This window comes from Triturus cristatus, chromosome 9 (assembly GCF_964204655.1).
Source record: "Triturus cristatus chromosome 9, aTriCri1.1, whole genome shotgun sequence".
Lineage (NCBI taxonomy): Eukaryota > Metazoa > Chordata > Amphibia > Caudata > Salamandridae > Triturus > Triturus cristatus.
In genome coordinates this window covers 762,145,244-762,163,035 of record NC_140592.1, presented here as the reverse complement: position 1 = coordinate 762,163,035, position 17,792 = coordinate 762,145,244, and the positions used below count along the sequence as shown (strand labels likewise).

The 17,792-nt window shown below is 43.4% G+C and overlaps 1 protein-coding gene across 3 annotated transcripts in view; it reads right to left on the bottom strand.

Moving 5' to 3' along the window:
- The window catches only part of LOC146798799 (uncharacterized), a 104,051-nt gene that overhangs the window by 44,974 nt on the left and 41,285 nt on the right, over positions 1 to 17,792 (bottom strand). For 2 of the 3 annotated variants that reach the window (XM_085626102.1, XM_085626101.1), the window contains 2 exons: positions 12,143 to 12,256; positions 1,100 to 1,210 (listed from right to left, as the gene is read on the bottom strand). In XM_085626102.1, coding sequence (XP_085482228.1) covers positions 1,100 to 1,210; positions 12,143 to 12,256 — 225 coding nt within the window. The remainder of the gene's footprint in view (positions 1 to 1,099; positions 1,211 to 12,142; positions 12,257 to 17,792) is intronic. The other variant, XM_085626103.1, reaches the window with a different exon arrangement.

Below are 17,792 nucleotides of genomic sequence, written 5' to 3'. Positions count from 1 at the left end.
GGAAAGTTGCCCAGCTCAGTCTCTTCCTGCTGAGTGAATTAAAGATAAGCGCCCTGCTCAGAGCAGACCGCCTCCAAGGTCAACGGATTGTGGTACAGGTAGTCCTGGCCCCAAAGAGCCCAAAAAAGCATATTGTGCAGCAGAGTCCACGATCTTAAGATATGTGCCCTGCTCTGCACAGTACCCCCTCTCTGGGGCAAAGAATGGTGTTACTAGTAGTCCTGCAGGGGCGGCTCCTCCATGAGTGCGGAGGACCATCACCCCGCTAAAAAAAGACACCAGAATAGCTGAAAATCAAAATGGTAAAACTTATTGATGACCATTTTATTTTTTCAGCAACCCGTCCTGAACGTAGTGTCAGGACGGGGTGGGGCAATTGCTGCGAGTGGCAGCAGGGATCTGTGCACTTATGTTTTAAGTGTGCATGTGCCTTTGGCCAGCCGTCTTGCAAGCCATTTTAAACTTCTATAACCTAGCTGTTCCAGGTGACATATGGCTGAGGCCAGTGGGAACTGGGTGATCCACCTGTCTTCTGAGGCACAGGTCACTCAAACCCAATGTAGGATGACTTCAGTTTGCAATTTACTCGAAATGTCAAAATTCTAAATTTTGCTGTAAGACCCGCAGCCTAACTATTTACTCCTGGCACGTTTCAGGTCAACCCAGCTGAAATGTATCAAGGGAAAATGCAGGGTACAAACTCTAACACATACAGAAAGGGGTGTCGTGAAACCTCTTTCCACATTTAATTCCTCAATTTCCTATGCAAATTCTTAATTGGAGGTATTTACCTCATCTGGTAAATACTTCACTCTGGAGAATTGGTATTTTGGAGGGGTCGATAAATGCAAAAAGATGAATACACTTTTTAGAATTAAATCCTTGTAATAACAGAACCCATCAGACTGATGTTATACATTACATAGCCCCTGGTATGCTTTTGCTATATCCCATATGCTGTCAGGGGCAATGAGTTACAATAACAATTTGTGACAAACTATCATTGGCGAACATTTTTTGATCTAATTTGGTCCAAGCAATGGGGTAGATGCTTATACGGCTTACTTCAATTCCAATTTGGTTAGCAATAATTACTCACGTGTGGCCCTGGAGATGCTCCCTTGCTTCTCACAGTCAAGGGTGTCCACGAAACACAATTCCTCCTTGATTTTCATGTTTAAGGAACCACCCGGTAAAATATCAGTAAGCCCTGATTTAAAAAAAACACATAAAACAAGTAGTTGTATAAGGAAACTTCATATTTGAATACCTGTGTTCAATCAACAAATTAAGAATTATGGTGTCTTTAATAACATTACATGACATTCACAGATAACATGGACAAGATCAATCAAATATTGATATAAGGAGCAACAATTGATGACAAAAGCTAAGAAGCTGATAATGCAGTCATTTATTTTCAAGAAAAACAGAGGTAATAATAATAATAATAAAACATTTATTGAGCGCATGGCTGCACAGTTGTGTATCCCCGCGCTGATTGCTGAAAAATCTCATCCGCGACAACCGGACGGAAAAGGGCCAGAGTTATTGAGGGAAGAGGTGTGTTTTCAAGTTCGCTCTGAAAAGGGTTTCAGAGGGTTCTATTCTTAAATGAGTCGGAAGGGCGTTCCAGAGTTTCACTCCTAGAAAACTGAAGGAGCGGCCCCCGATTTTGGCTTTATGAACGCGGGGTAGTTTGAGAAGGGACATTCCTGAAGACCTCAGATGACGAGTAGGGCGATGGATGGTCATGAGGCTTCTAAGGTATGAGGGGCCCTTGTTGTGGGCTATCCTGTGAATATAGCAGAGGCTCTTGAATTTAATTCTTTCCCTTACGGGGAGCCAGTGCAATTTGGACAGTGCAGTCTTGGCCGAGATTCTTTTCGGAAGGCCTAGTACCACCCGGGCGGCTGCATTTTGTACACATTGCAGCTGGTGAAGAAGTTTTTGGTTAATGCCCAGAAGAAGGGCATTCCCATAATCCAGGTGCGGTGTGATAAGAGCATGTACAATGGTTTTCCTGGCTGTGATGGGTATAAGGTCAATGATTTTTCTAAGGATTCTTAGTGTTCCGATGCATTTGCCAATGATCTTGTGGACTTGGGATTTACCTGAAAGATCCGAGTCGATCATGATCCCGAGGTTCTTGACTTTCTCAACCGGTTGAGGACAGTCGCCAAGCGATATAGGCCACCATGCTTGAGACCAAAGGGAGGTGTTGTTCCCAATCACAAGCACCTCAGTTTTGTCACCATTTAGCCGGAGACAATTACTGTCCATCCACCTAGCGACCGCAGTCATGCACTCCGAAAAGTTTGCGGCATGCTTGTCAGTATCCGGAGTAAGCTTGAACATGAGCTGCGTATCATCGGCGTAGCTAACAATGCCCACGCCGAAGTTCTCTATGATTTGAGCCAGGGGTTCCATGTAGATGTTAAACAAGGTAGGGCTCAAGCTAGAGCCCTGTGGAACCCCATAACTCACGGACCGCGAGGATGATTTAAAAGGCGGGCAGTGAAGCTGGAAAGTTCTGTTGGAGAGAAAGGATTTAATCCACTCCAGTGCACCGTCTTTCACTCCAATGTCAGAGAGTCGGGACAAGAGCGTGGCATGTAGCACCGTATCAAAAGCGGCGCTTAAGTCCAACATGACCAGCGCTGCAGTTTCACCCTCGTCCACCATCTTGCGGATAAATTCCGTGGAATACAAGACGGCAGTTTCCGTGGAGTATTTGGGTCTAAAGCCGGATTGGGTGGGATGGAGGATGTTTTCTTGCTCTAAGTACGCCATGAGTTGGGAGTTCACTATTTTTTCTATTATTTTGGCGCAAAGAGGCAATAGAGATATTGGTCTGAGGTTTTGAAAGTGAGTAATAGGAATGTTCGGTTTTTTTTTCAGGGGGATGACTTGGGCGTTTTTCCAAGCCTCAGGGACGAGACATTCTTTGAAGGATAGGTTGACGAGATGGCAAATTTGATCCATGAGAGTACTGTCCATGATGTCTTTGCATTTGTCTAATGGACACACATCGTTTGGGGAGCCTGAGTGGATACTGTTGATTATGCTAGACAGTTTTGCTTTGTCCGGAGTGAAGAAACGAGTAAGAGTGGATTTATGAGGGCAGGGAGGTATCGTACCCAGAGTAGAGGGCGCGGAAAAAGTAGCGTGGATTTTGTCTACTTTGTTGACAAAGAAATCAGCAATTTCTTCACATAACTCATCAGAGTATGTGTCTTGCGTATCCAGGCTCGCTGTGTCTGTTAGTTGTTTATAAATCTGAAACAGTTCTTTAGAGGGATTTATAGACTGTTCAATTCTATTTTGGTAAAAGAGACTTTTTTCCTTTCTTATAAGTCTCTGATAGGCTTTTAATTCACGTTTGTAATTTTCCTTCAGTTCCATGGAGTAGTTCTTTCTCCAATTTCTTTCAATCCCTTTGCACCGGGCTTTAGCTGCCTTTAATTTTTCTGAAAACCACGGTTCAGATTTTGTTCGCCTGGCTGGGGGTTTGCAAGTCCAGGGGGCGATTTTATCAAGTGCCTTACCCAACCAGAGTTCGTAAGAATTCCAGGTGTCTTGAAGGGATAGACCTTGGGGGGGGGGGTGAATTTTTAATTCGTCAGAGAGGCGTTCTGGGGTGTAGTTTTTCCAATTTCGACGTTTGGCACATACAGGTTTGTGGGCATTATCCTTAATCCTGGTCTTGGGTATATTGAACGTAATCATGTGGTGGTCTGACCATATTATAGGGACCGGAGGTTGTATATTAATGCCTTCCCAAGTCGCGAAAATGGGATCGAGGAGGTGGCCCTGTTTATGTGTAGGTGAGGTGGAAAGCAAAGTGATCCCCAGAGCGTGCAAAGCTGTCTTAAGGAGTTGAGCTTCCTTGGCAAGTAGATCTTCAAAATGAAGATTCAAGTCGCCTAGTATCATGAAGTTGTTGTATTTGATAGCTAGTTGCGTCGCAGTATCAATTAGTTGGTTACAGAAAGGAGTAGCATTGCCAGGGGGCCGGTAAATGAGAAGGCCAGTTATGGACATGTTAGGAGACACTTTAATGGTGAAAAAGCCACATTCGCTATTAGTGATGACTTTGTGAGTGAGGGTGCACTCCAGTTCTTTTTTGAAGATCATTGCAAGGCCACCACCGCGCTGTATCGGCCTGTCAATTCTCAGTAGGCTGTAGCTAAGAGGAACAGCCTCGAGTATGTCTGGAGATGAAGAATCATCTAGCCAGGTTTCTGTTAGAAACAATATATCGAAGTCATTGTGAAGTAGAAGGTCACGAAGTTCCAGTTTGTGTTTAACCATTGATCTGCAATTAAGTAGCATCAGGTTAAGACAGGTTACAGGGTTATTAAAGATGGAGGCATCATCAAGGCGAAAGTAGCATGAGTTGCATTGAGATGATAATACGTTAGGGTCTATGGAGTGATGACATGATAAGGTGGGGGTCTTACCTATTTCGAATATCGCCTCGCGAGTGTAGCGTATTGACTTAGGAAGGAGCGCTCTCTCGGATGTCTGCGTGTTGCCCCTGTGGCCGGAGTCTCCTGTCCCGCGTCCCGTCTGGTCGCGGACGGGCGCAGACGGGCAGGACTCTGGCTCGACTCCGGCGCGCGATCGGCGTGCCCGCAATGCGCGTCCGCTGCGCGGAGCCATGGACGTAAGGTTTTAAGCGCTCGAAGCGCGACGTGCAGCGCGAGCCCTCACCAAGATGGCCGCTGCCTGACTTCCTACCTCTCTGTGGTCCCACCTGGAGCCGGTCTAACAGTCGACCGCTTCCCAGGACAGGCAAGAGTACGAATAGACTAAAATAACGTTGTCCCAGCAATGTAAGGGGAGCGGCGCTCAAGTAACTTGAGTATAGGAAAAGATTTCAACTTTAAAAAAAGTTTGAGGGGGGAGCGGACACAAGGGAGGAAAATGAAATACAGCACACTATATAAAAAAAATCAAAAAAAATCAACCTCCCGGCTCAAGCCTCAGGAGGAGAATACCAGCAATCACTGTTACTGCACAGAAAATCCGGTTTTAAGCGCTCGAAGCGCGACGTGCAGCGCGAGCCCTCACCAAGATGGCCGCTGCCTGACTTCCTACCTCTCTGTGGTCCCACCTGGAGCCGGTCTAACAGTCGACCGCTTCCCAGGACAGGCAAGAGTACGAATAGACTAAAATAACGTTGTCCCAGCAATGTAAGGGGAGCGGCGCTCAAGTAACTTGAGTATAGGAAAAGATTTCAACTTTAAAAACAGTTTGAGGGGGGAGCGGACACAAGGGAGGAAAATGAAATACAGCACACTATATAAAAAAAATCAAAAAAAATCAACCTCCCGGCTCAAGCCTCAGGAGGAGAATACCAGCAATCACTGTTACTGCACAGAAAATCCGGTTTTAAGCGCTCGAAGCGCGACGTGCAGCGCGAGCCCTCACCAAGATGGCCGCTGCCTGACTTCCTACCTCTCTGTGGTCCCACCTGGAGCCGGTCTAACAGTCGACCGCTTCCCAGGACAGGCAAGAGTACGAATAGACTAAAATAACGTTGTCCCAGCAATGTAAGGGGAGCGGCGCTCAAGTAACTTGAGTATAGGAAAAGATTTCAACTTTAAAAACAGTTTGAGGGGGGAGCGGACACAAGGGAGGAAAATGAAATACAGCACACTATATAAAAAAAATCAAAAAAAATCAACCTCCCGGCTCAAGCCTCAGGAGGAGAATACCAGCAATCACTGTTACTGCACAGAAAATCCGGTTTTAAGCGCTCGAAGCGCGACGTGCAGCGCGAGCCCTCACCAAGATGGCCGCTGCCTGACTTCCTACCTCTCTGTGGTCCCACCTGGAGCCGGTCTAACAGTCGACCGCTTCCCAGGACAGGCAAGAGTACGAATAGACTAAAATAACGTCCTCCAAAACATTTGTAATACTCTTAAAGTAGCGAGAAACAAAACTGTGATCCAGATTCAAATAAGTACTTTGCATTTGTAAAGGCAGTGCAGCTGACTTTGAAAAAGCAAATGCACACAATGCAAGTTGCAAGGAAATGGTATCTGTCCCACCTTGTTACTCACAACGGAATGAACTGGTGTTTTGCTATTGCATTTGTAAAGCATGGAATGGATAATGAATGCTGAGGGCCACGGTTGATCTACAAAATTTTAGGGCCGCCGCAAAAGGGGGAAATCATGAGTCCCCTTTTATTTGAATGTGGCCTGATAACCACAGAAAGTGACATCAGAATGACATCACAGGAAGTGACATTGACTTATCATCCTCTTTGGTAACAGTGAAGCAACTTTTTTTTTTTAATGTATTTTTATTGACTTTCCACAGCAATTATCCAGACATCGAATTGCAAGGCAACAATATATTCGTGCTGAGCACCAGTTATAGAGAATTGCAATATGCCAACGGGATACATAGATAACACTGTCGCCAGTATCTAAATACTCCATGCGTCATTTTAGTTTTATATCGTAACATTTTGTTCCAAACTATGCTCTTCTAAAACAGTGAAGCAACTTTATAAGATGTGACTTCCTTGGACATCAAAGAAATTGATAAGGACATAAATAGCAAGCCTAAATAAAATCAATACCTATCTCCAATAGATCAATTAAGTGTATATGCATAGCATTAATCTCACTAGCTGCAAAAGATACCCCCACTATCTTTTCTGACAGGCCAATGGTACTAGCACAATGCCATATGCATGCAACACCAGGTCTAAAAGGCAGTTGAACTGTGAAAGGGTGATAATAACGTAATAACTTGTTTTTAATTTAGTGCAGAACTGCTGATGTCTGCAGTTTCTAAAAACTGTAAATAACAGATGTTACTATTAGCTCATTGAAGGTGCTTCGTTTATCAAACTCAACAGGCCAGAAGACTGAGGCTGCCTTGCACAATTTAAACTTATAGCCTCCATAATGCCACATTTTATTAACAGGGGGACTTCAGCTCAGTGGCTTATTCTGCTGTCAGTAGGCCTGTGTCAATGTGCCAGGCACAGTCCAACTCCAGACCAAGTGGTCATTTTTAAGGACATTAATGTGAAAAGAAAAAAGCAGTCCAGCCTGCATTACCTTCTTCCGCTGCCTCTCTACCCACATATCTCTTCTCAACCTCTTATAAACATATGTCTCTTATTTGTGCCTCTAATTATGCCTTGCCCCTTAAGTGCTACTTTCTGTCGATGGCTTTTGTTTTTCTCTTACTAATCACCATCCAGTGTAATGAAAGCTCGGCCCTTACCTCTCGTGGCGATTCGCGAGTTTAGTGCCGCGCTTTCATTACACTGGATGGGATACCTTTAATAATTAGTATTTGATTCGGGAGGACGTATCCACACCAGGGAATACCTCTCTACCCTTCCGGCTTAGGTGAACGGCTCTTCTACCTTAGCCTGGTAAAATATATTTCGTTTTCTCTTCCCTGCTTACTCTTTCGCCTCGCTTTCATTTCTCCCCAGCCCTTGCCTCTGTTTTTTTTTCTCATTCTCGCCTCACTGTTGCCTGCTTTCCCTTTCTCTTGGCCTCTACCCTCTCCTTTGTCCCTCTCTTCTTGCAATTTGGTCCTTTGCTCTGATTTCTTCTCCATTTTATTACCAATACTGTCCTGTTCCCGTATCAATACTGTCCCTGATCCCCAATTCATGCCTATTTCCTTCTTCCCTTCTAGCTTTTCTTTTGTCGTGTCCTACCCCTCCACTTCTTACATATTCTCCTCTTTCCACCACCGCACGTTCTTTCCTCATGTCTTCTCCTCTTCCTGTTTTCAGTTTTCTCCAGACCTTCGCCATCTCTTTCTACCCAGTCTAGCCTTATATTCATAACCAGCTGCGCTGCCCAAACCTCCTGTTCTTTCCGCCTCTTCCTCTCCCAGAGCTCGACTGGACTATGGACCATACACAGTGGAAGGAGAATCAGGCATCTTAGCAAAGGCCAAGGAGGATGGGAAAGGGTCCATTACATGTCAATAAGAGCCTCAGACACGGCTTTACATGTGAAGGATTTGGCCTCATTACTGACAAACTTTCAGAGAGGTCGGATAGGGGCCTCTGCAGTGGGTTGGCGAGAGGAGATGTGGTCTGTGTGTGTGTGTCGTGAAAGTCTATTCTGGGACTGAGCTGCACTCTCTTCAGTGGAGGTACAGGCAAGCTCATGCCATGCCACAACACATATAAAAGCTTCTAGATTTTGCTTGAACGCTTCACTGCTGCACTGCACAGCCCATCAAAGGGGCTGAGCAGTGGTTAATTTGTAAATAAATAAGTGCCGGGGCTCTCCTCAGGAGGTAGCTTGCACCAGCCCATTTCTCCTCATAGCGATGCCTTAAAACCGAACCAACTACTTACCATGAAATTGGGAAGAGGATGTGGCCTAAAGGCAGAGCTGCAGACCTTGGAGCTAGGGAACCGGGTTTGAGTCTCGGTGTCAGCTCAACATCCTGTGATTGCTGAGCACCGGAAACCATCATCTCAAATTAGGCACTGGGGCAGAGCCAGAGAGATGTAGTTGGGCAGAGGCAGGTGTCGGTGGGGGACTGACATCGGCTCGGTGCAGCCGCACGTTCTGCACATGCCTAGAACCGGCCCTGCCAAGGGCAAATTGAAGCCATTTACAAAGTGTGAGCTGACAATATCTGGTAGCACCGGCTGTGTGTGTGTGTGTGTGTGTGTGTGTGTGCAAGCTGCAGCCATCAGGAAGTGCAAACTATGGTCCTTTGGACTGCTGCATGCCTTCCAAAATGTCTAGTGTGACACTTTTTTGGGAACCGTGACCCATGACCATCCACTGCCAGTTCAATTCCAGTAACGGGGGTCTGCTGTCCTATGCAGGCCTCCGCATAAGTATTCAAGACTGTTCGTAAAGAGGTGCAAAGCCAGTGTCGGCTTAATAAGGCATGCACCCACTGTGCAGAGTCCCTCTGCACATCAAAGGATTAATGAAGCACGAAGGCTGAGGCTGCTCTTCGTGCAATGAGAACAACCAGTGAGAGAATCCGATCCACTGTGCTAAAACCTGTACCCACTTTCTCAACATCAAACATGGAAATCCTGCCAATGTGCAGGCAATTTGGCTCAGAAAAATCATGAGACTAATATCGGAAAGACTGTAAACCTCTACAAATTTCAAATAAGTTGTCAGGGCACCAACATGCTTAGCTAGCAAAATGTCATTGTGTACACAAACTAATGATGCAGGCAATGCACCTCTGCGACGTGCAGCAGATGCACAGCAATCTGCCCCTCTGCCATGTTTGGCGTGCAAGGGTAAATTACCAATAAGCATTGCCATCGTCTCTTAGGCAGTTAATAAATGGATTTATTGTCACACCGATTAATCTGAGTTCCCTTACTGTAACAACATTGTAGCTGTGCTATGTGACGTCTTACACAGCCTGGGATAGGATGGAATTTATAGAGCGCACTAAAACCCGTAGGTGTGAAGGCGCTACAGCGGAGCAAAGGAGTCAGCAGAGGTGAAGTGGCCCAGAAAAGGGTACTAAGATGATAAAAGCCCGGTTTTCAGATGTTTTTTAAAGGACATGAAAGAGCTCACATCTGAAATATAAGTAGGTAGGTCATTCCATAGTTTGGCAGCTGATACTGAAAAGGAGCATTCACCCCATCTAATCTTCAAAAATCTGTGGATCCTAAATTTTTTGCAAGAAGAAGATCTCAGTATCCTTCCTGGAATGTACCTTTAAAAAAGCGCATTCATATGAGAGGGGCCCTTATGACGAAGGGCTTTAGAAACTAGGCACAAAGCCTTAAAAGCAATAATGAAGGGAACGAATCCCCTCCCTAACGGAATGCTGCTTTGGTTTGTTCAGAATGAGACGAGCTGCCCCATTTTGGACAACCTGAAGTTTGTTCAGGGAGGAACTATTAATGTTCAGGTACAAAGCATTGGAATAGTCCAACCGTGAGGTGACCAGGGCAATGATGCCTGACTGGTGTAATTGCGATGGGATGACCTTTTTCAGGGTCCTAATGATGTAGAAACAAGTGCTGACAGGGCAACTGACCTGCGCATCAAAGCTCAGAGAGTCATCAAAGATGAGCCCAAGGTTTTTGGCTGGCCTGACGGGGGAGGGGGGGGAGAGGTCTGCAGAAATCTGGCCACTAAGTGCTTGACCAAATGGAGTTATGAGAACCAAACATAAGCACTTCAGTCTTGTCTGCATTAATCTTCCGGGAGTTGTCCTTCATCCAGCAGATGATGCTGGGCATGCACTCGTTGAACTTCCCAGCCACCAACTGCGGGTCCTTAGAAATAGAGATGATTACTTGTGTGTCGTCAGCATTTGACAGCACTTGAAAACCAAATGAACGCACCAGGTCAGCCAAAGAAGCCACGTAGAGGTTGAAAAGGGTAGGACTCAGAGATGAGTCCTGTGGTACCCCACATGGGAGACTGAAAGCCTTAGCCTTGAAGCCTCCACAGCTGACAGTTTGAGCCCTGTTAGACAAAACAATGAGTGGAGAAGCTGCAAGGCTGTCCCACTGACTCCCACTTGCTGCAGACGCTGAACCATCCATGCCGGTGAGACGGTATCGAATGCTGCCGAGATGAGTGAGAACTTCAACCACATGCTGCATCCCTCTAAGGACAGGCCCTCATCCGTCAAACAATCAATTTATGTGCGCACAGAAATGGTCAAATATACCATGTAATACCAAGAAATGTCACAAGCGTGCCAAGAAATCTAGTGACTCAATGTGCTAATGTAACCACTACAGTGTCGCATGTTTATCGACATTGTCACAGCTTTGAATCCCACGTATAGACTCAACTTCCATCCTTCCAAGGGTGATAAAATAAGCACCACTGAGTTGGGTAACATGAACGTCTGTAATCAGTATAATATACATCATTGGCGGTGAAAGTAGGCTTTACAAACTGTAATGTATCTATTATATAATTCTAAATATGGATATAAGAAACACATTTACAACATAGCATGGGAATTGTTTGTGGCTCAGTAAGTCGCATGAGACTTTACTGTTTTCCATAACGCAAGTCATCGTACACACAAAAAGACACTAACTTCTCTGCAGACCGAGGCATAAGGAGACTTTAGAAAACAATAGACTTGCAATTTAATTGCTAAATTCAATCATTATTGGAGGTCTGACAAAAAACTATCTACTATGGTCAACTCGAGGAAGCTCGTAGGCTAAAACAGTCGAGCAAAAAACATATTAGATGACGTAATTGGATACATAACTATTGGAATCTATCACTCACATTACAAAAATAAGAAGAATCTTTGAATTACTGAATATAAGGGTTTCTACATGGATCCTTAAAAAATGTAAATGCCAGCATTTGTAAAGCGCACAGCTAGCTCCGGAGAGGTATCCCGGCGCTGGGGGCCCTCGGGAAGATTAAGCAAGTTATTGCCCAGAGTCACATGGTGCTGGGCTAACCTGCTGCCGGTGCCAGGGATCGAACCGTGAACCCTGTGGTCTGGAGTCAGGCACCCTGGCCGCTGCGCCACACCTCTTCCATGCTGCAAAACGGGTAAAAAACAGTGGAGTACCTCATCAAGTACTTGAGACCATAAATACTGAACTGTTTGATAAAAGTGCCAGCCAGGAACTTTTTTTTATAGTTCTCAATAATAACCTTTCCCTTTACGGTGCAGCGTTTTGTTCTCCAATACTCAACTTTATGGTTTTATTTCTTTTAATGAGGAGCTAATCCAAAGGGCTGTCTGGGGCTACTTCCTGAAGATAAGTCGAGCAGTGATTTCAGTCACAGGATGAAGCATTGAATCAAGCCATAGCTGAAAGACACTGCCACAATCAAGAAGTATAAAGCTCCTATAGAGAATGCCTGCCAGAGAGATGATGCTATTGGAATAGATCAGGAATGAAGATGTTTCTCCTAAATGGTGGTAGAGTTTAAAAGAAGTAGGTTAGGACTAGCTCAGGATGTAGAAATTAGTTTGAGTCTATTTCGGGCAGTAGTACACAAACCTACACACAGACACACCTGGGATATGGTTTGCTCCATACCATAAACAAATTCTATTTAACACTAATTTCAGCTGCTGGAGTCTTTACTAAGAAAGGAATGTTCATTGTGCAAAAGTGGAAAATGTACAAAAACTAATAGAATAGCTACCTTACCTGATCTAACGGCAGTGGCACTTTTTTCTCCTCCCGCACTATCCTGTTCTGTTGTACTGGGGTCAAACTCTTCACCCATTCTCAAAATAGTGCCAGAATTAGGAACACAATATCCTGTTAGAAAAGTACAAACAAGTGCATTGTAATTGTAATTATTAGTTGGTGAAACTGGAAAGTTAATCTATCAGAATGTGGATGATAAAGTGAGTGGCTAGGTTTTTTTAACAGAAGCCTTTTGACTTGGGAAAGACACATTTATTAGGGAAAATACACAGCACTACTACAAAACTCACATTATATATCCACATATATATTGTTGTGACTAGTCCTTTATGATTACTGAATTAATATGGGATCAGGATGGTCTAGGACAGTAAGTTCATTAAATGCAGCAATTAGCTTCCCAAATCCACTTAGACCCTTTTCCTCTTTCACACGCTCTTTTAGCGCTGTAGGTAGCTGAGAGGAAAGGAGGTCTCATTGTCTCACTCACCTGAGGTTATCAACCAGAGTCTTTGCAGTCAGGTAGAACTAGACTTAGGGTAATACCATATACATATATGTGCTTGTGAACTGACAGTGTAATTTACATATCTAAAGCGTATGCTTCTATCTACTCCAAGACTAACTTTTATGTGCTGTGGATCTAACCTGTATGTGCTGTGGGTGTCGAGTAGAACTACTCACATAAACAATAGTTAACTATACTATTCAATAAAAAATAAATATCTTATATATAAGTAAAACAAGCACCATCAAGAATTTAAAAACAAAGCTGAACTAATAAATACATCTATGTATGAAAGACACACTTCTACAAGTTCTACATTAAAAATCATCAGAATAAATACTGATACGCTGAGCTACTCTATTGCCAATAAACATTGTCTTTGAAAAGATGTACTTCGAAATTGCTGATAAAAACAAATACTGGGAAATAATTTCATTATTTAACTTCAGTACATTCTTGGGTTTGCTTGGTATATTGTATAGGTATTCTTCTGAAGTAGCTTCACTTTAGGCCTGCATGTTATTTGCCTTGAGGTTCGACTGTAAATATCAATGGTGCTTTTCACTAGGTTAATAGGATGTGATAGTAACTTCTCAGTAGAATAACGTTGGCATACACTTAGTTTATGAAGTATTGTCATCATTCATTCATGTACTCGAATAAAAACACAGCTCAATATGTTTAGTTATGGTGCAGACATTTTTGAATAACTTGACAGATTTCTGTTAAGCTCTGAATACTTATGGGGCTGTAAAAAATGCTTTTTACATTTCTTATAATTGACTTGGAAATTTCTCTTCCAAGATGTATGAGCGATGGCTTTTCTAGCACTGCCTCAGCTGGCAATCAGAAAAAAAAATATATATATATATTACCTACTGGCGGTCGCCAGTAGGTAGTTATAGTTAGGACCCCTTTTCCATAGGAAAACCTCAACATTCTATTTTGAATAACTTTGGCGCCGGTCGATGAATCCTCGCGAATTTCTCAAAATAGGTGGGGCGCTACGCTCCGCTCCTACCCTGAAAGTCTCGGGGGGATTCGTCAAGCGGGGGCTGAGATAAAAGGGGGGTCCCAAAACGCGTTTTTCCCATGCATTTTTCCATAGGACCTTTAGAACGAGCTACAGCCCGAACGGCTGAACAGAATTACTAGAAATTTGGCAGAGAGGTAGTCCCTAGGTCAAGGAAGTGCCTTTTGTAGGTTTGGTGTAAATCTGTTCAGTAGATTCTGAGAAAATAGCCTTTAAATCAATATATATATCTGAGCCCGCTTACGGTACGCTTACCGTACGCTTACCGTAAGCGTACGGTGGCGTGCGCGAGCGCGATTCTGATTGGCTCTTAGATCTTAGTAAACATTCGAATCGGCCGAAACCAGGAAGCGGCGGCCGCCATTTTGTCTCTCGCACTGAGTGTTGTTTATCAAACAAGATGGCCAAAAACATGTTACGGGGCTGTTTTGACAACTCCCTCCCACATAGTCATGTTGAGGGAGTCCCCAAACATCCCCCAAGAGCAAAAACGGTTTTATTTTTTTTTCGGCAATTTCGCCGAGTACGCTTACCGTACGCTTACCGTAAGCGTACGGTAAAAAAAAATAAATAAAAAAAACACTATCCACACTTACCCCACCCTCTCTGCTTTTGGTGGCCGTAGGCCACCAAATGTACAGGGCTTATTAATAGGAAAAAAAAACTAAATTTTGGCAACATGAAATTATAAAATCGAAATAAAAAAAACACTATCCACATTGACCCCACCCCCTGTGCTTTTGGTGGCCGAAGGCCACCAAATGTACAGGGCTTATTAAAGTTGATAAAAACCGTGCACGGAACGAACTGCGTTAAGTGGGCGCGCACGCCTCGAATGGCGTAAAGTAACTTAGCATTTAAAAAACCGTACAAATTCACTGAAAAAACCATAGGTTTCACACACGTTATAGTTAGGAATTAGCATTTAAAAAACCTTGCAAATTCACTGAAAAAACCATAGGTTTCACACATGTTATAGTTAGCGGAAATTTTACTGATAAAAAACCAGAGAAATTGCCCCGTTATAGTTAGTGCTGGCAACTATAACTCACGCGACCGCAATCTTCTGCTGATGACATATGTGTCTTTATGAAAAAAAAATATTTGTAATATATGTATAGCTAAAAATGTATGGAAGAAGACATGGGCAAATAAGTGTCTAAATACAGTATTAGCATCAGCAGAAGATTGCGGTCGCGTGAGTTATAGTTGCCAGCACTAACTATAACGGGGCAATTTCACTGGTTTTTTATCAGTAAAATTTCCGCTAACTATAACATGTGTGAAACCTATGGTTTTTTCAGTGAATTTGCAAGGTTTTTTAAATGCTAATTCCTAACTATAACGTGTGTGAAACCTATGGTTTTTTCAGTGAATATATATATATATATATATATAATCTACTGGCGGTCGCCAGTAGATAGTTATAGTTAGGACCGAGTTTCCATAGGAAATCGCAAAATTCTATTTTGAATAACTTTGGTGCCGGTTGACGAATCCTCGCGAAATTTTCAAAACTAATGGGGCGCTCCGTTCAGCTCCTACCCAGAAAGTCTCGGGGTGATTTGTCAAGCGGGGCCGAGAAAAAGGGGGGGTCCCAAAACGCGTTTTCCCCATGCATTTTTCCATAGGACCTTTAGTCGCAGCTACAGCCCGAACGGCTGAAAAGAATTACTTGAAATTTGGCAGAGAGGTAGCCATAAGGTCAAGGAAGTGCCTTTTGCAGGTCTGGTGTAAATCTGTTCAGTATTTCCTGAGAAAATAGCATTTAAAAGCATATCAATATCTATACGCGCGCACTGTGCGCACACCGTGCGAGCACCCTAACGTGCGCGAGCGTAATTCTGATTGGTGGTTACATGTTAGTCAATGTTCGAATCGGTCGAAATCAGGAAGTGTCGGCCGCCATTTTGTTTGTTTTCAGTGCGCGAGTGAAAAAGGAAGGTGGCAGGGTAGAGAGTTCCTGACCCCCTAGCGTTTGTCAGGGGGTCCCTGAAGGACCCCCGTTATAGTTAGTTCAGATAACTATAACTCGCGCGACCGCCACTCTATCACAAGGATGATGTCATCAGTGATGTCATGAGTGATGCCACTGACCATGTCATGAGTGATGTAATATGTGACATCATGAGCAGTGGATTGCGGGCGCGCGAGTTATAGTTATCTGAACTAACTATAACGGGGGAATTTCATTGGTTTTTTACGAGTGAAATATCCACCTAACTATAACATGTGTGAAACCTATGGTTTTTTAAGTGAATATATATATATATATATATATATATATATATATATATATATATATATATATATATATATATATATATATATATTCCACAAACAACAATCGGCACAAAAATACAACACCCAACAAGTTTCAGTCACCAGGAATAAAAATTGCAAATTGGCCACTGCCCTCGAGTGCGGTCCTTCCTTCCTGTATGTCTGGGAGTTGGGAGATATTGATTCCCTCTGTCATCATGTTTACCTCAAGCGCTGTTGGAAAAGAAAGGCCACTTTTTGAAAAAAGTAGACAATTTGAGAGAACTCAAAGTGTCTTGCATGGGACAGAAGAGGCAACCAAGTTCTTACCCACAGATTCTTCTCCCTGGCACACCAAGTGTAGTTACACTGCCTTTAAATCAATCATAAAACTGGATTTGTATCTGTCTCCTCTCACATTATTCGTGACACTGTGTGTGGACCTCAAAGCTGCTCTGTGTTTCATGTATTTTGCTGAGTTTTTCTTTGTGCATTCCCTCCTTTTAAGAAATATATGTACCCTCATAATTGTAAAAATATTGTTGATTTCCATGGGGAAAAATATTTTCTAGAGCTAAAAATAACGACACAAACAATCTTTTGATCTTGCATGAAGGGTAGTGGAGGACAGAATTACAGCATTTTCTACGTTAACTCATAGTCACCAGAATAAAGAAACCCATTGATTGACAATGGAGGATTTTGGAACTGGAGAAAAGGTTCCATTCGAACCCTTCCTCCTGCAGACTTGCGTTGCAGTCAAGAGACAACCAAATTTGAGAGCTAAATTAGTAAATTTGAAATTCCCTGTCAGTTAATCCCTGAGTTTAGAAATAGGAACATAGGGCAGATCCAATGGAACTTCAAAATGATTGTTTCGTCTGTGAGCTCCCACAAAGCTCCCTTCACTTGAGTTGCGCTTCTGCACTGGGGTGGTGGTGTAGCGGGCTAGCGGTGGATATTGATGGAGGAATGGGAAGTCCATCAGGAGATCCTGTTCTTGGACAGTGATTCGACGCTCAACTGGTATTTTGGAGGTTGTCTATCCCCCCTTACTGGGCTGCATATTCATGAAGATGGTGGCAGAAGTCAAACTACTAAGGCAAGCGTGCCACCTAGACAAGATCTGTAGAGAGGGAGAAGGCAGGCAGATCCTCGGGTGATATCAGCACGTGGAGGGCAATGCAGAGGGAGGATCTTTGGTGAGAGCAGTTTTCTCTCCCACAGAGCAACGGTCTCTGGAGTCTGTGAGAGAAAGGCAGAGCACACATTTCTATGCTGGGTTAAGTTATTTGGCTCAGAGAAAACTCCTGATTCTTTGTAGCAGATGGGAGCAGACTGACCATTGGAGACAATGTGCCTAAAAGAACTGAAACTAAAGACTCAAAGAGAAAACAGAGATGTATTCACATAGAAAGCATTGTCTACCAGGCAATGTCATGAGGCTGAGTCCGAGATGGGTGCTACTGTGCTGCGTTTGTCACAGGCTTAGTCCAAGGAGAGCTGGCAGTGATGTCTGTGCTTAAACAGATTGAAAATAAGATTTTGTCATCATCAAATAAACTTTATTCGATTCATTGAATCATAAAAGTAAGCATCATACATAAAACATCCTTAAAATTTTCCAATACAACATTTGGGGTGGATAAATATTTAGATTTCACAATATAATTTTTTTTAAAACATGATCTTAAGCTTTCATTGTATTCTATCACTATGCGAAAATAACTGCATGGATTTAAACCCTTCAACCGCATTACCTGGATTTCCTAACACAATTCATATTGTTTCCTAATTGATAATGCAGTTCTAATAAAATTAAGCACAGCACGACAGATGGCAAT